The sequence below is a fragment of the Lotus japonicus genome, chromosome 4 (genome assembly GCF_012489685.1).
Source record: "Lotus japonicus ecotype B-129 chromosome 4, LjGifu_v1.2".
Taxonomy (NCBI): Eukaryota; Viridiplantae; Streptophyta; class Magnoliopsida; order Fabales; family Fabaceae; genus Lotus; species Lotus japonicus.
The window spans coordinates 79,297,752-79,320,764 of record NC_080044.1 but is presented as its reverse complement, the minus strand read 5'-3'; the positions used below and the strand labels follow the sequence as shown (position 1 = coordinate 79,320,764).

The window sequence follows — 23,013 nt, the reverse complement described above, 5'->3', positions numbered from 1 at the left end:
GGTGTGGTCTTTTTCTTTAGGAGGATTCCTAATTGTTGAACTCTATATTCGTTTGTTGCAAGCTACTATTACTTTCTGCTGCTAAGCAATTTGATATTTTGATTCACTTTCCATCGTACCCATCATTATATCATTTCGTTGCTAAAGTTCAGTGTAAAAACAGTAAACTTACTATGTTTCCTTATCATCTAATCTTGCCGTGTTAATCCTTATTTGATGTCCTTTATATCAAAGTTGAGTATTCTATTGCTGTGCATATATCAGAATGAAGTTGACAGGTAGGTTACAGAGTACTTGGTTGCAACATTTGGTGATACTTTCATTCCCTGATATAAAGGCTATGTTTGACATGTTTAGCTGATAAGTTAGCTGAAAGCTGAAAAGCTAGCTGAAAGCTTATAAGCTAGCTGATAGCTGAAAGCTGATAAGCTAGCTGAAAGCTGATAGCTGAAAAGCTACGTGATTGAAACAAAAGTGTTTGGTAAAACTAGCTGTTAAACAAGCTGAAATTGTAAAATGACATAAAAAGACATACTTGTATAATTATTTTTATATTTAACATTACTTTATTTTCACATTAATACCAATATAATATTAATATTAAAATTATTATCACTTTAAATATTTTTATTAGCTTCAGTTATTTATCATCTTAAAAATATAATATTAATTTTTATTTATTTTTATTAATATAATATTTATAATACTTGTGGTGCGCAGTGATGTGGCGGGAATGGTGGCGGAAACTGCATATGTAAGTGTGAGGGAAAAATATGTTTAGTGTTTTTATAAATATATAAGGGTAATGGTAGAATTTTAATAAAATAATAAGGATAAAAATGAGAATAAATTTAATAAGCTATAAGCTTTAAGCTATAAGCTACCTGAGATAGCTTATAACTTAAAGCTTTAAGCTACTAAAATAAGCTCCTTCACCAAACACTTTTGAAGAGCTTTTAAGCTAGTCAAATAAGCTTTAAGCTAGTAAAATAAGCTATAAGCTAGCTGAAATGACATGCCAAACATAGCCAAAAAGGTTTCTGATTATCTCAGTAACTTTGTTTTATTTTCTTCCACACGAACCACATTTTATAAAATTTTGGAGAACTATACATAATTTGTTCGGTTTTTGTTTTGATTGAATTTTGAGTATTTTGGACTGGTTTTTCAGTTTTAATTGGATCGCATGATGAATACCCATATAAATAAATCCAGCTGATATGACCCAATCTTTGGTTGTGATCATCAGACTGTATAGAAATAGTTCGAATTATTCTCAAGGATTTATACATCAAAGCGATTAGACAAATCACAAGTCATCAAAGGGATGAATAGCCTATTTGTATGAAAATATTGGTAGGGGAAGTACATAATTCAAGGCTTCCCCGAGTAACCCCATGGATTGTTCTTTGCCCAATTCCATTGGTCCCTGCACATCTCTTCTACACCATACTTTGCCCTGAACAATAGATCAAAGCGAACAACATCAAAACAAGTACATGAAACACAAGGTGAAATGAAAGAAAAACCTCTTCAACTTGTTTATGTGCAACCAATTTAACCAGCTTGCTATGTGTTACTAATCAGTTACTTACTTCCAACTAAGTTCTTTCTCAGCTTTCTCTGTAGATGCATAAACCTCTGTGGCATCTCCCGGCCTTCTTGGACACAATTTAACAGGAATTTTCTGAAGATATCATATAAATGGAAAAAGGTAAAGCTTCAGACATAATTAATTTCATTAGTTTTTGTATGCGCACATGCAGAATTCTACAAGTGTATCAGGAAGATTTATAATTACCTTGCCAGAAGCTTTCTCAAATGCAGTAACCATTTCAAGCACAGATGTACCCCGACCAGTTCCCAGGTTATAAGCAGTACAACCTGAGGACCAATTTGTCACATTAGCATACAGAAACTCAAGATAATCAATCTACAATTGCTAGAACACTCCGATACAATCGCTCATGATCATGTTGCAGTTCTAGTAAATGCCTAATATTCTAACAGATAACAAGTTTGTTCATATGGATATATAAGGCTAGGTAAAGAACAAATTACCTATGTTCTCTGTGGTGAAAAGCTTTCTCAGAGCTGCAATGTGACCATCTGCTAAGTCCATCACATGGATATAGTCCCGGATCTTATTTTGCAAAAGATAAGAGAAAGGAGGGTAAGCATTTTGGCAGGAGTAAGAAATATATCTATGCTATTATTTGCTTGACCACCCAACAATTTATCCCAACTGTGACAATGGCTAGTCTGGTGCAAGTATATGTTTTTAAAATAATTATTATCAATTATATAGGATGTTAATTGTGTGACTTTCACGCACCGCAGAGCCATCTCTTGTAGGATAATCATGACCATATACATTGAGTTCAGGTAACCTTCCAACAGCTACTTGCTGAATGTAAGGCATGAGGTTATTTGGGATGCCTCTAGGATCTTCACCAAGTTTTCCACTCTCATGCGCCCCTACTGGATTGAAGTATCTCAATAAAATGATCTTCCATTCTGGCTCAGCTTTCTGGATATCCCGGGCAATTTCTTCCAGGAAAAGCTACAGTGAATTGAACTCAATTAGTGTCAGAGCAAACAGACAGACAAAGCATTAGAACCCAAAAGCAGGTAGTTAACTCAAGTACTCAACTACTCAAGTAAGTTCATTCATACTTTGTACAATTGCCAACATCACACTCATATAAATTATTGAATTGAAAACAACAAGCCCCCAACACAATAAATTAATAAAAAGTAATCCAAAACAATCTAAAGACATGTTTGGTTTCTCAACTTGCAACAAATAAAGGCAAATTTACTCAGGACATAACACATAAGATCAGTAGCCCCCAAAGGTTAGCTCAAGTAGTAAGAGTTAGGGGACATAAGGGTTAGGTGCGATGAAGGTTGAAGGGTCTAGGGTTCGAACCCGAAGGAAAGACTAATTTACTATCATTACTAACAACTAACATTTGCCTATAAAAAAAAACATAAGATCGGTAGCTTTTAACAGAAAAGTGATTCTAAAGCATTTTACGGCGGAACCAAACAAACATCCTATAGAAGTTACCTTGGTGCGTCCATAGGGATTCATGGCTTGTAAATCAAAATCCTCCACGCAAGGTATCTTTTGAGGTTGGCCATAAACTGTTGCAGATGAAGAGAAAACCATCTGTGCAGCATGAACACATATACCATATCAATATGAAAGACACTGGGGTTAACATGAAAGATGAATATATAAAATGATCTACAAATATTGAAGTCAAAATAAAAAAAAAATTAATAATATGGTCAAAATATTGAAGTTTGATACCTTTTTAACGTTATACTTGGCCATAGCTTGATAGAGATTGATGGTGCCAACGAGATTGAAATCAAAATAGCGACGGGGATTCGCAACGCTTTCTCCAACCGCTTTTAGCCCAGCAAAGTGAATCACAGCATCGAATCTGATCCATTTCAAAAAAAAAAATCAATTATACACTACAAACTTTACTAATCAAACAGAAACAAGCAAAACAAAAATCCAGAAATTCAATTGATTACTTTGTTTTGGAGAAGATTTCCTCCAAGTCATCCTTATTCCTGAGATCACCCTGCAAAACGAGAGCAGAAATGCACAATTTAGTGAATATACAAACAATTTTTTGAATTTTGAAATTGATGAAGGATGAAGAATTAAAGAGAGACCTACCTGGGTGAATTGGAGGTTTTTGGAGAGGTGAGGGCCAACGACTTCACGGACACGGTCGACGGCTTCCATGCAGGAATTATCGAAATTGTCGATGATGGAGACATGGAAGCCGTCATGGAGAAGCTGAACCACCGTGTGAGTGCCGATGAAGCCGGCACCGCCGGTGACCAGAATCTTCTGCTGCGGCGAGGATGATGATACCATCTTGTTTGAATTTGGGGATAGAATTTGGTGTGTGAGAATTTATAGGGAGCGAGAGAATTGGAAGCACGAGAAATGTGCTTGCTTGGGTAATGAAATGGAATGAATTAATTATTTTTAGGGAATGTTAATGTTGGGGTTGTTTTAGTGTGTTCTTATCTTTACTAATTAGTAATTATTCTCATTAGTTTAGATTTGGCGCGCGCTTTTTACCTTTCATTCTTCATAATTATTTTATGTTTTGCGCGTGGGTCCCCATGTTCAGTTTTTGGGATTTGGATTGAGCCGCCACGTCATCTCCCGTCATGGGCCAGTTGTCATCTTCATCATCATCATCATCTACTCTGTTGAGTGTAGAGTGCAAGGGAGATGATACTGATAAAACAAACGCTCATTTATTAGCAATGAAAACTATTAAAATATATCCGAAAAGAAGTAATATAGTTAAATAATTTAAAATATTTATTTAAATACTACTTTTATGATTTCTGATATAGAATAAATGTTCAATTTTTTTGTTTCGTTACTATAAATTTTAAGTTTTAATTTTGTATTGAGTATTTATTCTTTTTTAATACTTGAATTAATATTTTAAGGAAAGTGAATGATGTGATTTCATCAGTGCTGCTAATTTAGAGTTTTCAATTTTCAAATGGTTATTTAGTTTTTTTTTTGCAATTAATTGTGTTGTTTGGATTTAGGATGTTTAAACTACATGAGGAGTGAGGACAAACATGGTTACTTGTCTGAAGCATTTTGTTTTCAACGTTCCAGGATAAGAGGTTAGAGGCAGCGTGTGCGGGCAACCTTGGGATGCAGAATTTATTTTTTATTTCTTTTAAAAGAAAAATTGTAGTACTAAACTTCTACTAAGATTTATTATTTTTACACTATCCCCTTTAGTGTTTTAATAACCACTTCTATTTTATCAGAAACATTGCACTACCTCTTATGAGATTTACCATAACTACATCGACTTCCGGCCCTTAAGTTTTATGATTGACACTCTTATGTTGTTCTAAATGAAATATGAATGAGAGAATGTCAATACATTTTTGCAAAATTGAGGAGAGATCAATATAAAAATGACATTTATGTGTTTTTTTTTTCAATAGAATAAGTGTGTGTTGGATATTGTTTTAGGCCAATGTTCTCTGGATCCACATTCCATGGATTGATCTAACCCATTATCGCCACAACGCCAAAGTGGGCTAACGGCCCATTGTTCGAATTGTAACCTTTTTTTTGAAATTGAATTGTAACCTAAATGAACACATTGTATTGCCAATAAAATTAAAAAATTTTGTAGTCAAACTGTTTTCCACACTACTTTTACACTGCTAGCATAGCTTTGTTTTTATCTTGTTGTATCACTCGGCTGTGTATGTTCAGCTTTGTATCCTTGTGTCTTTGGGCCTTTGGCCTTTTTCAATGATAATCTATTATTGACAAAAAAAAAAATTGTAGTGTGTAGCCATGTGGCAAAGGAAGTAAGCACACACATCATATGAATTATCAGGCGATGATGGCACAACTAATCGTGCATGTTGCATATATTAACTTTGTAATTTTTTTTTTCCTGTTAAACATATGTTCCTTCTACCATTTCTATGAAGCCATTACTAATTCATGCAATTCTTGCTTGAGATGGTCAGCTAGGAGTTATATCAGTTTGGTATTTCTATTTATTTAAGTGTGGGCATGCATCATGCATGTGTCGTTGGTAGGGTACGTAGGTCAATCTCCGAAGATATACATGGCTAGAAACACCGACAATCAATTATATATTTTAATTATTGCAAACAAATGTATATACCCTTAGTATATTCCAATCCTCTTTATGCAACTACAATTATATTCACACTTCTCTACTTTTTCCAATTATATTCCACTCAATGCTACTTACAAATAAATATAAAATTATTCATACATGTAGTGTTTATGTTTTTGAGATAATTAGTTGTTTGACATTGTATCAGAGCGTTAATGGCCAAGTGGTCTAGAATTCGATTTTAAAAAGTTGAATTTAAGAGTGAACATGTACATTATCCACGCATCAAGCTCAAATAACTCTTACGTGAGAGAACGTGTTAAAATATAATATAAAATCATTGGTGTGACCATTATTCAGCGGATAATTGGTTTTCATATTATCCATATTCAATTTTCTTTTTGTGGAAATACGCATTCAATTTTCATTCACTTAATTGTTGTTCACTCCAAATGTCTAGCTACAAATTTCTAAGGACCAAAATGAAAGATGACATTAATTTGAACTAGCCACCACCAGAAGTGTAAAGATGAAATTTGATTCTTTCTTCTGCGCGTTAAATAAAAGAGAAACCGAACACCTAAAATGAAGAAAAGTCGCACATATTCTCGGCCCCTGAGAAGCATGCACGTAGACAAATAAGTTTTGTTGACACGGCAATTTATTATAATCTTACAAAGTCCTTTAGAATAGAAGCATAAGCATTACAGTACGACACTCAAAGTGCAGACACCTTATTTTCTTTATTTTAGAGGTATATATGTCTATGACTGATTGTCAGAGACCACATATAAGGTTGTTAATTGTTATGTTCAACTTCATGGGCAGAAGACAACCCTGTAGTTGGTTCCACCGGGACACGAGTGCGTCTTTGTATCATCACTAGGGTAGAGATAAGCATCAGGGCATTTATCAGCATTGCATCTCAATGAACGTGTGCACCCATTCGACGTGGGACTAAATTCCATCGGAACATTGAACCCGTCAATCACCGAGATATCGTAGTAATCCTGATTGTTCCCTCCGTTCAATGTGAATTCAGCAAGTGTGGTGGGTGGTCTACCGGATAGAGAGCAGCTCAGCGCGCCACCGCAGTCACCGGTCTGGCAACTGCCACGGCCTGAGCCGTCGAAGTTGCACCCGGTTCGGCCCCAAATTCGGCCTGATGAGCCGGCATTCAAGTTCAGGGGCCATGTCTCGCCTGAGTTCAACCTCCTCCCGCCGCCGGGCAAAGAGGCAGGCCACACGGGGTAGGAGCAGCGGTTCGTGATGTCGAACCTTGCTGCTTGTGCTAAGGTGAAGCAGAGAGCAATGAGGGAGAAGAGGGAGGTTTTCATGAGAGCCATTTTGAGTTTGGGGTGAGTAAACTAGGATGTGAGCACCGATATTTATATAGGCCATGATCGGAGAAGCTGACACACTGATAATACGTAATGTGGTGGAAAATGGAAAAGTCTAGTGTTATCTATTCTATGCTGTCACACTAATAATACAGCACACATACGTGAAGTGGCGGCAATTGAAAAGTATGTAGTGCTACTATTCTTTGCAGACCCCAGACTTGAATGATTTGAGTTATGATATATTGGTATACTCAATTTTCTCGTTAAACACTTTCTCTTATAATTTATTTTTATCTAATTTATATCACATCTACCTATTATATCACTAATTTATAAGAGTATTGTTGGTGCTAGCAAAATATACAGGAGGCGTTTGTTTCAAGATTTGGAAAGAGATTCCCGGGAATATAAAGGCTGGGAATGAACATTTCTGCGTTTGTTACAAGATTGGAAACTAAGATTTCTGGGTATCAATCATTCCCGGGAATAAAATAACTTCCACAATTCCCATGATTTCCTTCATATTGATTCCCATGAAAAATGTTGGGAATCTTACATTCCCATGGGAAAGATGAATGTAACTTTTCACTTCTTCCATAATTTATCATTTTTACCTCTATTTTTAAGTTTTTTTAATTTTTAAATTAAGAAAATTTTAAAATGTTCCTGGGAATACAAAATACTTACCAAACACATTTATAAAATTTAACCAGGAATAACATACCCGATAATCATATTCCTGGGAATAACATTCCCGGAAATGTGATCTCAAACCTTGAAACAAACGCCCCCATATAATTCAATTAATTTTTTTATTTACATGCAAATTATTATATTTGAAGGAGTTTTATTACATGCACACATTATTTTATCTATCATCTCAAATCCATTCACTTTCTCTCTTTAGCTCTATTATTTTTCGACCAGATCACTCTTTCTCAATATATATCACTTATTTGGAGCTAGATTTCAGGTGAAGATAAAAAAAAAAATTCCTATTTGAAGTGAATGTGAGGCTTCTAATATCTATGTGTTTAGATAGATTTTTTTTTTAAAATAAGAAGATAATATATTGAAAAATAATAAACTTGGGAACAAGACTCTCCTAAATGAGCCAAACAAAGATATGTTTAAATAGATATTTGAAAATGATTTTCCTTATCAACTAAACGTGATATATATATATATATATATATATATTTTTTTAAATAGATATTTGAAAAAATATCACGTTTAGTTGATAAGGAAAATCATTTTCCTTCACTGGCCCCGTAGGGATGCACAGGCCGGATTTCCGATTAACTCATCCGACCCAAATCAATATGGAGGGCCCAAAAATCAGATTTGATTGGAGTGGATTCTAGAAGAGGAAATCCGATTAGGTAGTTTGGTTTGAATTTTGAGTTTGAAAAAATGAAACCCAAATTAAACCATAAACCTGAACATATAGGAAACATCAATGGAGGGAATGGACACGGACAAGGGTTTTCTCGCTGAGGACGGAATCGCAACCAAGCAGGGGCGGCCGCCGGAGGATGGGGCGGGGCAACCGCAACAGCGGCATCGAACATCCTTTCGAGACACGCTCATGGGCGGGTCAGAGAAGGCTCCTCAGGTGGACCTGGAAGACCTATGGAGCACTGGGAAGATGAAAGTTGATTATGTGAATGGTAATAAACAATTGCCCATGCTTTACGTGGATGAATCTGTAAAGGACAAGATGTGCTCGCGCTGGAAAGATGCATTAGTGGTTAGCCTCCTGGGAAAGAAACTAGGCTATCGTCTTATGAAAACTAAACTGTGTGCGCTATGGAAGCTCTCCGCTGATTTTGAACTCTTAGATGTTGATAATGGATTCTTTTTGGTTAAGTTTGACTTGGCTGAGGATAGAAAGAAAGTGATGGAGGGAGGTCCATGGATGATATTTGATCACTATCTTGCGGTGACGATATGGACGAGGGAGTTCATTGCGCCTACGGCAACAGTTTCAACGACGTTGGTTTGGATTAGAATACCTGGATTGAATGCGACGTACTATGACGCAAGCTTTCTTATGTCGACGGCTAAACTTATTGGCAAACCGGTGAGGGTCGATATGAATACTCTGAATGCGGAACGAGGTAAATTTGCACGAATTTGCGTTGAACTGGATCTTACAAAACCTGTGTTGGGCAAGTTCTGGTTTGAAGGTAACTGGTTCAAGGTCGTGTATGAGGGTCTACATATCATATGTGGTGGCTGTGGGTGTTATGGTCATCACACTCGTGACTGCTCTCGGCTAGCTCAAGCTTCATCACCAAGCATGCAGGTCACTCAAAACCTAGCAGAGCAGGAGCAAGGTGGGGCGCCGCCAAGCGTATCCCAAACCCTAGGAGCCACGCATCAGGTACCACCAGGATTGGCAACTGCGGAAATTCAGGAGGGAATTTCGCAAACTGTGATCTCTGGTGAAAATAACAGGGAAGCAATTAATAAGGCTATTATTATTGAGGATCCCAAGATTCTAGATGCTGCTGGGGATTGGCTAACTGTCAAATATAAAAAGAAAAAGAATCAGAGCAATGTTTCCAATAAGTTTGGAGACGGGGCCCACAAGGGATTTAAACCTCCCGTAGGTAATTTCAATATGGGAAAAATAGAAGGTGCTGGTAATTCCAAAAAACGCAGGAAGAATGAAGACGTCAGTACTAAGAAAGCTGGACGTGGACAGGGAGGAAGCTATTCTTCGAGTTCTGGTATGGTGCCCCCTGCGGGTAAGCCAGCCTTGAAAACTAGTGGGTGTGCACCGTCGACCACCGCGACTGCTGCTGGTGCGAGCGGTTCTGGAATGGCATCTCCGTCAGTTGCAGTAGCCATTGGAACTCCTGAGTTTATGAAAGAGCTCAGCCGCATTGAGGGGAGCAGTTATCATGGGGGTTTATTCCAAGGAAAACCTCCAGATAAATGTTGAACATGGAATACCTAAGCCTGGGGATGGCCTTTCCCCCATCATCAATTGTTTTAATGATTGGATTTGATGATGTAAAAATAATGTCTTGGAACATTAGAGGTGCTATGAATGAGGATGGAAGACGGTTTGTTAAAGATACCGTTCGTTACAGGAAACCTGATATTATCATCATTGTTGAACCACGTTGTCAGTTTAACCGTGTTCGTTCCTTCTGGACGTCTTTGGGTTTCACATTGCAATTTATTTCTGAAGCGACAGGCTTTAGTGGTGGAATCTGGGTGTTGTCTAATGAGGCTTCTAACCTTTCCTTTTGCCTCTGGGACATGCACTCTCAGATTGTGTCTTTTGAAATTTGGCGGGCAAATTTTTCCTGGATTTGTAGTGCGGTGTATGCTTCTCCCATTCCGACTAACAGGGAGGTTTTATGGCAGCATCTAGCAGGATTACGGGGGAACATCTCCCTCCCTTGGTTGCTTGTGGGGGATTGGAATGAAGTTCTCCACCCTCATGAAGTTCGTGGTGGGGACTTACTGCCTAATCGTGCTCTCCGTTTTGCTTCTGCGCTTGAGGATTGTAATCTGGTTGATCTTGGGATGGCAGGAGGGAATTTTACCTGGTTCCGGAAGGTAAACCATGTGCTGATTTTATCAAAAAAATTAGATAGAGCCTTGTGCGATACAGATTGGCAAGTTGCGTTCCCAGGTGCTAATGTCGAAGTTCTAAACCGCATCCATTCCGACCATACTCCGCTCATGATTCATTGTGGATCGTCGTTGCATGGTTCCTATCCTCGCCCGTTCAGGTTCATGGCGGCATGGATGGAGCATGAGAATTACAGGTCGTTGGTGTCAAATGCTTGGAATAGAGGCAGTGACAATGTCCAAAGTAAGTTGAGTTCCGTTCAAGTTGATTCTATAGCCTTTAATAAAGATGTCTTTGGTGATATATTTAGGAGGAAAAGGAGAATTGAAGCCCGCTTGAAAGGTGCACAACGTGAACTAAATGTTAGAGTCACTTCTGATCTTGTTATGTTCGAGGCTGACATGCAAAGAGAGTACAGGAGTATTCTCAAACAGGAGGAACTTCTCTGGTTTCAAAAATCTAGAGATAATAGAGTGAAGTTTGGGGATCGTAACACTGCCTACTTCCATGCTCAAACAATGATTCGTCGCAAGCGGAACACGATCCACAGACTGAAGCTTGACAATGGAGAATGGTGTTCTGATGGGAATAGGTTGCGGGCAGAGGTGTTGAACTACTTTCAGTCGTTATTTGGGGCTCGAATTGACATGAATGGGGCGGTCTTGAACCATTTGAGGTTCCCTAGGCTCTCAGAGGCAGCTGCCACTTGTTTGGGGGACACTGTTGATAAGGAAGAGGTCCGTCAGGCACTGATGTCTATGAAATCATTTACGGCTCCAGGACCGGATGGGTTTCAACCAGTATTTTTCAAAAAATATTGGGACTTGGTAGGAGAGGATGTGTGGAGGTTAGTTCGGGATGCTTTTGCTACAGGTACCGTGGATGCCAGTATTATGGAGACTTTGATTGTTCTGATCCCTAAAGTGGATCATCCGGCTACTATTAAGGAGTTTAGACCAATCAGTCTTTGTAACGTTGTTTATAAATTAATCACCAAAGTTATGGTGGGGAGAATTAGACCCTTCCTGGATGGGATTATCAGTCCAATGCAGAATAGTTTTCTTCCCGGGCGTGGAACTATGGATAATGCTTTTCTTGCTCAAGAAATTATTCATCATATGAATAATTCGCGGGTAAAGAAGGGTAGTTTGGCATTCAAGATCGATTTGGAAAAAGCTTATGATAGCGTATCTTGGACTTTTTTGGAGGAGACACTGACTCTCTTTGGATTCCCTCCCCGTATCATCCAGTTGATTATGTGTTGTGTGTCCTCCTCCTCGCTCTCAATTCTTTGGAATGGTGAGCGTTTGCCTGCTTTCCACCCAGGTAGAGGCTTGAGACAAGGAGATCCTTTGTCTCCCTATCTGTTTGTGCTATGTATGGAACGACTCTCTGTGTATATTCAATCTCTTGTTGAGGAAAATAGTTGGCAGCCTGTCCGTCTTTCCCCTGATGGACCTCCTATTTCTCATCTTTTCTTTGCTGATGACGTTCTCCTGTTTTGCAAAGCGTCGGGAGCTCAGGTGCAGTTGGTTGCAGAAGCTTTGAAATTGTTCTGCGATAGCTCAGGTCTTAGAATTAATATGGCCAAGTCCAAAGCCATTGCTTCCAGGGGAGTCAGCCAGGCAATCCGCAATGAAGTTCGCAATATTGCTCCTATTCCTTTTGTTCATAACTTGGGCAAATACTTGGGCTTTCCGCTGCATGGTGGACGGAGAGACAGAAATGCTTTCCAATACCTTCTGGATAATATCCAAAGGAAATTGGCTTCTTGGAAAACTAACATGTTGAATTTTGCAGGTAGAGTTTGTTTGGCGAAGTCAGTTCTAGCTGCTATCCCAACTTATTCCATGCAAGTTTTCTGGCTTCCTAGATGGCTTAACGAAAGAATAAACCAGCTGGTTAGAAATTTTATTTGGTCCCGTCATGGTGGTAATCGCGGCTGGCATTTGGTGAATTGGGACACCCTAACCAGAGATAAAGATTGTGGTGGTCTTGGGATCAAAGAGATGAACAGGTTTAATACGGCGCTTCTAGGGAAAGCTGTTTGGCAATTGGTCCAGAAACCAAATAAGCTTTGGGTGAAAGTTCTTGACCAGAAATATATCAAGGACTCGTCTATCCTCAGTGTTCAACCCAGGCAGAAGGATTCGCCGCTCTGGAAGGGCATCCTTCGGGCTAGAGATCAAGTGGGGCAGCAAATGGTTTTCAGGATTGGGAATGGAGAGACGTCGCTGTGGTACAAGGATTGGAGCGGTACAGGTCCAATTGCTCATCAATTGCCCTTCGTAAATATCGCTGATGTTCATTTGCAGTTGAAGGATATTATCCAGGGTAATGTTTGGGATCTCAATCGTTTATACACTATGATCCCGCTCTCAGTGCAGCAGAAACTCACAGACTTACAGCCTACTGTCTGTGCGGCGAGGAGTGATGGGTGGGTGTGGAATGTTGGTAATAAGGGTCAGTACACGGTTCGGGATGGTTATGCGTGGCTCAATGGTTGTGCTCATGACCAGCAGGGAGATCGTAAGATTGACTGGGTTTGGAAGCTTAAAGTGCCCGAAAAGGTTAGAGTGTTTGTTTGGTTAGTTTTACATAATGCGATCCAGGTTAATCAATTGAGAGCCCGTTGTCATATGGCTGCGGATGCTACCTGTACGCGGTGTTCGAACGGCTTAGAAGATGCTCTTCATTGCCTGCGGGATTGCCCGCAATCCTGGGATCTTTGGCAGCGTTTGGGGGCAACAAATTGGGCTAATTTTCGCTGCTCTGAGCTCGAGCGATGGGTGACCTCCCTGTCTCGTGGTGTTCATGGTGTGCGTTTCTTGGCTGGGTTATGGGCTGCTTGGAAATGGCGCTGCAACTTGCTGTTGGACGCTCATCCGTGGCCTTTCGAAGTGGCTTGGCGTCGGCTCTCTCATGATCACGATGATTGGATTCGTAGCAGTCAAGAGGTTGATCTTTTGCTGTGTAACGCATGGTCTCCTCCTCCAACCAACATGGTGAAGTGCAATTCTGATGGGAGTTTCTGTGATAGTAATCAGCGGATTGGTGGCGGTGGAATTATCAGGGATCACCTTGGCCGTTGGGTGGTGGGCTGCTACTCCGGGGAGGCTGGAGATAGTGCGTTCAGAGCAGAAGCCGTGGCGATGCGAGATGTTCTCCAGTTAGCCTGGGAGAAGGGGTTTAGGCGAGTGATATGTGATGTTGATTGTGCAGAGCTGGCCTCCATAATAACAGATGAAGCAGCTTCTCAAAGACATGCAGAGTTTCTTGTGCTTGGTTCTATTCGTCAGCTTCTAGCACGAGAGTGGAACGTCAGGATCAATTGTGTGCATCGAGAGAGCAATATTGTAGCAGACTACCTTGCCAGGAGAGGTGCAGCAGCAAGATCTTCTGGGGCTTGGGTCATTGAGTCTCCTGACCCGGATGTTGAGTACCTTCTCTTGAAGGACTCGTTGTCCATTCTTTAGTTAGTTTTCTTTGTCTTTGTTAATTTTCCGATGTATAAAAAAAAATAAACCTGAACATATATAATTAACCATAAGTGTTTTGTTAGGATTAATTTTAGTGTTTTGTTAGCGTTAATTTCAATTTACACTTGTTGGGAGAAATTATTAGCATGGTGGTTGATTCACCTCTATAATTTGTTGTTTGATTCATCACTAACTTTCATGTTGCATTAATTTAATAATATTTTAATAGAGATTCAATTCATCTATCGAATCCAAATATCATCCGTTTAATTTGGTTCAATTCGGATCCAAAGGTGAAAAATGTGGAATACAAAACCAACCCAAATACTTTTAATTGATTTGGTTATGTTTTGATCAGGAACCGATCCAAACTAATCATATGCACTCCCGGCAGTGATTTTAGAGCCTAACCCACCCAAATTCTTATATTAAGAAAGATATTTGGAAAAAAAATATCAGGTTTTAGTTTTGGGTCTTTCGGTCCAAGACTCTACTCATGAAACATCCTCATATTTCCGCATATAGTAGATTGCTTTTTTTTTGGCCTTGTGCTAGTGGATTGTTGACTCCGCAGTAGACTTCAATAGTTAATTTTTATTTTCTTCTTAATTTTACAATAAATGTTTTATAACTGTAATGATGATAACTGATAAGGGAGAGAGACATTATATAATTATGCGGAAGGAAACGCAGGAAAATTCAGTCGACAGTGACTTACCATAAGATGCATACCTCATCAGATGGAACGGGAGAAATAGGAGGAAAACAAAAGCAAGTGAAAGATGTGATAATTTAGACAGAAAGGGAAAATAAATAGAGCTAAAAAAGAGAGATTTAATACTGGGCCGGGCCTGAAGTTAAGTTGTATAGTAATGGGTAAATATGCTGAAGCCCACCTAGTATTTGGAAAAAGAAAAAAAAAGGAGCATACTTTTTAGACCCTAAATAATAAGGGATGGACTATCAATGGAAAAGCTTATTGACAAAAAAAAAGGATGAAGGGACTACTATTTTTTTTTTCATCTCATTTTTTTTATCTCTCTTATTTTCCAATCACATCATATATTCATATATTATATATATCTCCTGCTCCTTTTTCATTTCTTTATTTCTCTATTAGGTGAAGATGGTATATATTGGTGGTGTGAAAACAAATTAAACTTATCATTATATATGAATTATCAGGTGATGAAGGCATGGTGCATGTTGCATAGATTTACTCTCTCTTTGTTTTTTTTTTTGGTTAAATCTGTTCCTTCTACCATTTTCTATCAGACCATTATCATTAAGATAGTCAGCTAGCTAGGAGTTATAACTAGTTTTATATATTGCTATTTACTTAAGCAGGGGCATATGTCGCGCGTAGGTAGGGTAGCAGGGGTGGAGGCATAAACTTCATTTTGGGGATCGGACCAAGATTAAACACTACATGACTTATAAAAAAATCTAAATTTTCACATACTCAAATTTTTTAAGCATCTTTTTAGACACTAAATAAAAAGAACTATGTAGTTCCATCCCTAATTGAGGCCATGTTGGTTTAATTAATTTGACGCCTAAAATATTAAAGAATGTAGAAAATAAAAGACGTGTTGTTGCTTATTGCTTTCACGGAAATTTATTATAATCTCACAAAGTCCTTTAGAATAGACACATACTAGTACTACAGTGTGGAAAATGGAAACGTGATCGATGGTGTGGAAAATGGAAAAGTTCAGTGTTACTAATCTTTGCGGTCACTCTGATGCGTAAGGTGGTGAAAATTGAAAAGTCTAGTGTTACTATTCTTAATTTGCAGACCGCAGTACACGCAAATATTTGAAGTGTATATGTACGGGGTTGCTTTAGTGCTCCTCACTTCCTTAACATCACTGGGCCGGGTCCATTTTGTGGACATGTATATCTTGCTATATTGATGTGTTGTTTGCTTTACCGGCGGGATACCATAATGCAATCTTGTATATATCTTAAAGAGGAGCTGAGTTAGAAACGGGCAGGATAAGATAACAAATTCACTTTTACTTTAAAAAAATGACATAGTGCATGGGAGTTATCAATCACTATAACATAAGAGTCATTTGGTTTTAGTCCCTCTATTACTTACGTTAGTATTTTTAATTATCAGATCTTAATGGCAGCTGAGACCAAAGTCATACTATTACTTTGAATATAAGGGCTATAACAAAAAAAAATGGAACCAAAATCGTAAGAGCTCCAAAAAAAAATTCTGAAAAGAAAAAAAAATCAGGCTTATTTTGGGTCTTTCGATCCAAGACTCTACTCTTGAAATATATGCATATTTCCGCATATAGTGAGTGGATTGATGACTACGCAGTAGACTTAGTTAATTTTTCTTCTTAATTTTAAATAAGATGATTACAACTGTAATGATGGTAACTGATAAGGGAGAGGCATTACCCAGAAGGAACGCAAAGAAAATTAGCCAACAGTGATTTACTACAATTACGGGGCAACTCAGTCAGGTTTGAACGTTTGCTTGATTACACAACTAGTCAATCAATTACCAACAATATTCTCATATTTTTGGCGAATAAGTGATACTCAAAAATTATTTTGAGTGTGACACTCGCATTAAGTAGGTTGATAAATTATTGTCATATACGATAAGATTTTAGTCGTTGAGATTTATTGACAGTAGAGAAAGCGATATTGTAGCTAGCAAATGATGAAAATGATAGTGCAAGTTTCGACGCCTTTAAGTTAGAACAAAATTTTGGTGATACAAAGGAGAAGAATAATTGTGTACGCGAAATTAGTCCTATCACTTCGGCTAACATTCATAAAAAACTCTAACTTTCACTTTAAATTTGAACTCCAAAGCTAAATAACATCAACTCTAAAATACTAAGACATATAATAGGAAATATATTCCAATCTTCAAAGTTCCATTTTAAAAACATGACAAATACGGAACAGAACCCTTGTGTCATGTTCCGTCCCGTTCAGACGTGTCTACTAAACGCTACCTTAATTGACTTGGTTTCATCCACAAGCTTCGAACCCTGTACCATTCACACTTAACCCTTTCGATCCCCTACGTCAAATTAGTTATACCACTTCGGCTAACATTCAAAGAAAAAACTAACTTTCACTTCATATTAAATTCCAAAGCTAAATAATATCAACTTTAAAATATCATGACATATAATAAGAAGTATATTCAAATCTTCAAAGTGAATCAAAAATATACTCTTAATAAATCTACTTGTAACAGTGTAATAATCTAACCTTTCAAAAAATATCAATTTAACGTTTTGCTAATACTACTATACCTTTCAACAATTTCACATATCTATATCAAATTTTATAAATATGAATAAGTTATAGACAACCTTATCACATCAGATTATTTAAAAAATTGCTCCAACCAATCTCATTTTAAGAGGTTAAGCTAAAACTAAAGGATTAAATTGAAAATCTACTAAATGAGGTGAATTACGATAATGCTTTCAGAAAGATAACTTCGTCCAAAGGAAGAAGAGAAAAACTACAAATAATAACATATATTTATCTATAACAATATAGTTAATAAAACTCCACCATAAACACATTTATTATTATTACCCGTTTATTCGACCATCGTGGAAACAACTAAAATGAGCTTCCAAATAAAGACAGTATTTAAAATAATTATAGAACTGCAAAGCAATAACAAATTATTTATACAATAACCACCACAATAAATAAATAAATAACACAACTACGTATAATGAAAATTAACTTCATTCATCACAGTGATGATAAGAACATTACATGACACTGGATACATAATAATTGAAAAAGATATCACTCACAAATGCTAGTTAGCAAACTAACAAAAGATCCAACATAAACATGATATCATAAAAGTGAACAACAAAAACAACTTCATCTAAACATTGCCTGCTAGACAGGACAAAAAAAAGTTGACAATCAACTTCAAGTTCAAACTAAAACATAAGATACTGAATAACCAACTACAACAATACAGTTCTCCCCACTTCATACATAAACAAACGTCTAAAGATCTAGCTTCACATTCCTTATCCTCATCCTCTTGACGGGCTTGGAGGAACTTGCATCACCGCCACCAGAACTCCTAGAATAAAGCACAGAAGAACACTCCAGCGGTGATATGTCATCCAAAGAAACAGTGTTGGGCCCGATTTCTGAGAGTTAACCACATGAGTCAGCTAAATTGTCACCTATGGGCTGTTCAATTGATCCAAAATCCAGATTGGAAACAAATGCATCCGTGATCAACTGGAAATATAAGTACTTCTCTTAGTCAACATCAAAATAAAATGTAAAGAGAATTGAAGAACAAAATACTACCTTCTTAGGAGTCTGAACTTTACAATTGGACGTGAACATTTCAATGATTCCACGATTATCACATGTCTTCTTAACTTTGAATCAATAATCAAACTTCACACCATGATCAGATGTTTTTTCTACCTTGAAAAGATACTCAATACCAACTATCTCCTTCACAGCATCAGGATATTCACCAAGAGCCTGACTCTACAATAAAAAATTAAAGATGAAACTCAACAACATTAATCAAATACTACACTAATCAACTTACCTTAAGAGACGACAACCGCTCCTGCAATGCCTTATCGCGCCCTCTTACATTGCTAAGGTTCTCAACAATAGTTGATTTCACTGTTTCTAGTTGTTTATGTGCCTCATTAGTTGTTTCAAGATATGACTGAAGGCAACTATTGTACTGTTGCAGACTCATTATACTCCTGTGATCACTTGTACGGGTCCTCATTTGAAATAGCCTGCAAAAATCAACAATTTCAATAGGACAAGAGTAATTAAGTGAGGCAATAAGAAGGAATAAAACAACTGAAAAACCTGAATTATAATCAGAAGGCAATAACTCTTGCTGGAATTGGGGGCTTCAATATTTTTAACCGGTAACTATAAATTTTCCGAATTAGAACATAACATTACCTTCTTCTCAGCAGCTGATTTCGCATCCCGAACTTTGTCAAGCTCAATTGAAAGTGAAGCTTGCATCTGGTTAGCTGCACTTCTAGCATCATTTTCTTTTCTATAACAATCAATAGCTTCCTGGTTGCCAAACCACAACAAATGAGTCATCAAGAAAAAGAAATGGATATCACTCAGCATATCCAATCACAATGCTGAAGCAAAAAAACCTTACCAATTTATCTTGTTCTTCCTTTGTAATTCTCTCTTCTAAAGAGGAAATCATCATCCTCAATTATTTTGGAGTTGAAATGATGACATGATACAACATAATAAAATTATCTAGTGCTCTTGATTAATTTTTTTGCCTTGTGCCTGTAGCTCTGTGTCTGATATCAAACCTCTTCCCCTTCATATGCTAAATTGACATAATGCTCTTCTTTTTTTGAGCATTTCAGAACTTATGGTAGACACCAAAGCTACTGATTCCAAGCTCCCATTAGCACCTGTGTCTGCAACCAGCGATAACTTTTTTTTTTAAAAAAAATCAAGGGCAGTGCATTATGATAAGAACATAATTTATTACAGAATAATTATGGAAGTACTGATGTTCGAGAGCCAGTTCTCTCCTACAGATTTTGGAATTTTGAGAGTCTGGTCTCTCCCTAAGACAACCACACAATTTCTGAATGTCTAAACTAACAGCCACAACTCCTATTTATAACCAGAAATTTAATAACCACCCCTAGGCAGTTTTGATAGAACATAACTAACATAAACTGATGAAATAACTAATAATAACTAACCCAATAGTTCCCCAACAAATAATTAAATAATAACTTCCTAACCGCTACTGTTCACGAGTACTGTTCATGCAGTTTCCTATCACATTGCATCTTGTAACATTCTTAGAAATAGAAAATACAAACAATACTTGCCAAAAAGAATATGAAAGGCTTTAGATGATGCAAATTGATCCATATTTAGACCAGTTCGACACTTTAAGAGTCACTCATTCATGCATTTTTCATGAAGAAGTATAGCATAACAACCAAAGACATTACATTTCATAAGAAATTGAAATTGAATTGATAAGAAAGGGAAGTTTGCACACTACATAAAATTATATTTCTTAAAACTACCATTTTTGTCATTACATATACCAACATTCTGAAATTCTCGGTGCCCAGTTGTGGGGTGCATCTTGAACTGCTCTTAAAACTGCTTGCTTTGATGCAGCTTTAAAACTTTAGTGCTTCCTAGTTTTAGTCCTTTCTCTGCATAAATAAGTTGTCCCATTAACATTGCTTCCACACTCTGTAGTTATAATCAGAGGACAAAGTGAGAAGTTGTGTATAATTATAATATCATGATTAAATAGGAGCAGCAATCACAACCTAAAATGAAAAAGTCACAGATTAATTAAAGCCTAAAATCAATTTTAATCTTCATACAAGAAGAACCAATGACAACAAATTCAGCTCTCAACTGAAGTTTAAAAACATCATAGAATGATTTATGTTGGTTCTAAGTGCTTGCATCCATGGATATATATAGATGAAAGGATGTGTTACAAATTGTTGGCTATATGAATGATCAATGAATGAGGGCTATGAGATGAGAGTCATGGGATATAAGAGAGACAGGAGCATATAAAATGTCACATGGTGTTGTCTTAGAGAAATTGCTAAAGGATCACCTGTCACATGTTATAGTAGATATTGCAAGCCCCACATATTTTAGGGAATGCCAGCATATTAGTCCACTTGAAATAAAATAGATATAGGATCACAAACATGAAGAATGAACTCGATAGTTTTTTTTTGGAACATAGTTTCTATCACATTCAGTGAGTTCAACTATGTAGGAGCATAGCCCATATCAATTGCATACTTATGATTAAACCTATCCTGCTTGCACACAATTTTATTAGAGAAAACGATAGAGAGCTGAATAGGCCAACACTGTGGGTTACAACTTACAATTAATGGGACCCTCATGTTTAAATCCAAAGCTAAAACTAAAATAAGACACAACTCCAAACACTTCTCCTTTAAGCCTCTGTTATTCCAAATAGTTTAAGAACATAGTCATTATAATCAATTGATCCACTGCCATCCTTGTTCACATCTGCCATCATTTGCTCAATTTGCCGAAGGAACCACTGGAGTATCTATTAAAGCCAAATATAAAAACAGACAAGGGAGTAGTTTCAGACCGCCTTACCCATTAATTAAGTTCTATGTCCAAATGAAATCAAGGTAAATATAATATAAAAGTGATGAGGGCTATACTCTACTATCATAATCATAATATTTTTGGAACACAACCACTAAACATATTTTGAAGTTCAAACAGTCCATCACCATCATAGTATATTATGACATACAATGACAGTTCTAGCTCCCTCTAATAAAGATTTACAATAACATGTACACACTATATCATCATCAACCTGCAAACTAAAGATTCACTCAGTAATCATTTGACTACCATTGTAAGTTATCACTGCCAACAAAGCTGGCATGGTGAGGAAGGACAAAATACTGCATATTGATTGTGCAAGTATATCTGACACATCGTTTTAAACATCTTCAATTCTTGAAATTGACTTAATAGCTATCCAATGCCTTACAATTTGTCTGGCAGAATCACTTACCAGCTACACATCAACATTAATATTTGCTATCGAAGTGTAGAAAACATGTCTAAAGCATGTATACAAAAATATGGAGTACCAATTAATCCATGAAAAAAAATTATACTGGCCATTGTTACAGAAGGTAGGGTACAATCTTAAGACAACACCACTTGATATCTCATTGGTGTTACTCCATCATTCTTCAATTATTTCACTTAGAATTGAGTTTCCAAAGACCCTAAAAAACTATAAATACACTCATCTTGCCTTGACAAACAGCACAAGTCATTGGCATCCTCAAGTATTCAAATTTAAAAACAAATCCAGCCAGAAATTATACCTTGAGGTCAAGGTAAGTACAGAAAATAGAAAGGTAAACATAGAAATGAGACAGGGAGAGCACATTAGTTTCAACGATCCACTTACCAATACATTGAGAATAGACAAAAACATTGATTAGAAGCCTTTGATTATAACATACCAACATAGCAGCAGAATCAAATAAAATAAATTTTAAATTGGATGCCAGGAAGAAACTTGCTGGAAGAAAACCAATACCAGCCTTTTGTACTAAACTGACATCAAAACAATCAAGAACTGAGCTCTTCACCAACTGCTCTTCAAACTGAAACCCACACTCTTCCCCTTCTACCAAACCTCCTCCAACGCAATCCATGACATCAAGGACAGTACATATAATGAAGAAGAGAACCGATGAAACACTGTGCTCCTTCAACCCTTACTTCATCATCGGAGGAATTTAGGTCATCACAGAGGAAAACAGGAGCCCCTTCTACCAAACCTTCTCCCACGCAATCAAATACATCATCGGCTGTACGGAAATTGCAGAGAACAACTTGTTAAAACAGAGGAACCAGACCCATCATCGACATCCCCATCAATTAGGGAAGAAAGTTACGTTTCTCAAGTAAAGGGAAGAAAGGTACACTTCTGAGGTCATGAAAGGAGAAAGAGGGACCAAGAATTGAATCAGAATATTCAAACCAATTTTAATCAATGGCTAGGATTGAAACCTTTATTAGGAATAGTGATTTCAAGGGATTATTTTAAGTAGTAGTAGATAGATAGATATCTAATCTAATGTAGTAATAATTATCAAAATTGAAAATTGAGGTTGTTTTAAGGTTGACACGTGAAGTTTTAACTGATTTTGCTCTAAATTGTTGTCACCTAGGATTCTCATGACTTTCAAACTGTATTATATTATACATTAAGTTAGATTGTCTTCCTCTTGTAAAAAAATTATTTGGTTAAATTAGATTAGATTATAATATACAATATATTTCCCTAAATTAAGCTGAACAGATTTGATAGACTTTAT

General features: G+C 37.0%; 5 protein-coding genes across 14 annotated transcripts; 2 read left to right on the top strand and 3 right to left on the bottom strand.

The window, feature by feature from the left end:
• Nucleotides 1-1,202: 1,202 nt before the first annotated feature.
• Nucleotides 1,203-4,082, bottom strand: LOC130710929 (bifunctional UDP-glucose 4-epimerase and UDP-xylose 4-epimerase 1). The gene is made up of 9 exons (XM_057560321.1): nt 3,701-4,082; nt 3,553-3,602; nt 3,320-3,455; nt 3,074-3,175; nt 2,336-2,563; nt 2,062-2,143; nt 1,802-1,884; nt 1,596-1,687; nt 1,203-1,459 (listed from the first exon to the last, which is right to left on the bottom strand). Exons 1-9 carry the CDS (start codon nt 3,902-3,904, stop codon nt 1,375-1,377), a joined length of 1,062 nt encoding a protein of 353 aa, XP_057416304.1. The 5' UTR covers nt 3,905-4,082; the 3' UTR covers nt 1,203-1,374.
• Nucleotides 4,083-6,303: 2,221 nt separating this feature from the next.
• LOC130710931 (thaumatin-like protein) lies at nt 6,304-7,047 on the bottom strand. The gene has a single exon (XM_057560322.1). It carries the CDS (start codon nt 7,016-7,018, stop codon nt 6,491-6,493), a length of 528 nt encoding a protein of 175 aa, XP_057416305.1. The 5' UTR covers nt 7,019-7,047; the 3' UTR covers nt 6,304-6,490.
• Nucleotides 7,048-8,474: 1,427 nt separating this feature from the next.
• LOC130713426 (uncharacterized) lies at nt 8,475-9,965 on the top strand. The gene has a single exon (XM_057563194.1). The coding sequence runs from the start codon at nt 8,475-8,477 to the stop codon at nt 9,963-9,965; it is 1,491 nt and encodes a 496-aa protein (XP_057419177.1).
• Nucleotides 9,966-9,967: 2 nt separating this feature from the next.
• Nucleotides 9,968-14,083, top strand: LOC130713425 (uncharacterized). Its single transcript, XM_057563193.1, has one exon. It carries the CDS (start codon nt 9,968-9,970, stop codon nt 14,081-14,083), a length of 4,116 nt encoding a protein of 1,371 aa, XP_057419176.1.
• A 3,729-nt stretch (nt 14,084-17,812) lies between these two features.
• Nucleotides 17,813-22,648, bottom strand: LOC130711105 (kinesin-like protein KIN-14C). Of its 10 annotated transcripts, none has more exons than XM_057560575.1 (7): nt 22,230-22,648; nt 20,173-21,203; nt 19,266-19,542; nt 19,052-19,171; nt 18,675-18,876; nt 18,422-18,610; nt 17,813-18,349 (listed from the first exon to the last, which is right to left on the bottom strand). In XM_057560575.1, the coding sequence occupies exons 4-6, from the start codon at nt 19,141-19,143 to the stop codon at nt 18,503-18,505; spliced, it is 402 nt and encodes a 133-aa protein (XP_057416558.1). In that variant the 5' UTR covers nt 19,144-19,171; nt 19,266-19,542; nt 20,173-21,203; nt 22,230-22,648; the 3' UTR covers nt 17,813-18,349; nt 18,422-18,502. The 10 variants fall into 10 exon arrangements, with proteins under 10 accessions (XP_057416558.1, XP_057416561.1, XP_057416560.1 ...); XM_057560578.1 differs by having other exon boundaries at nt 20,173-20,347; XM_057560577.1 differs by having other exon boundaries at nt 20,173-20,307.
• Between the last annotated feature and the right edge of the window lie 365 nt (nt 22,649-23,013).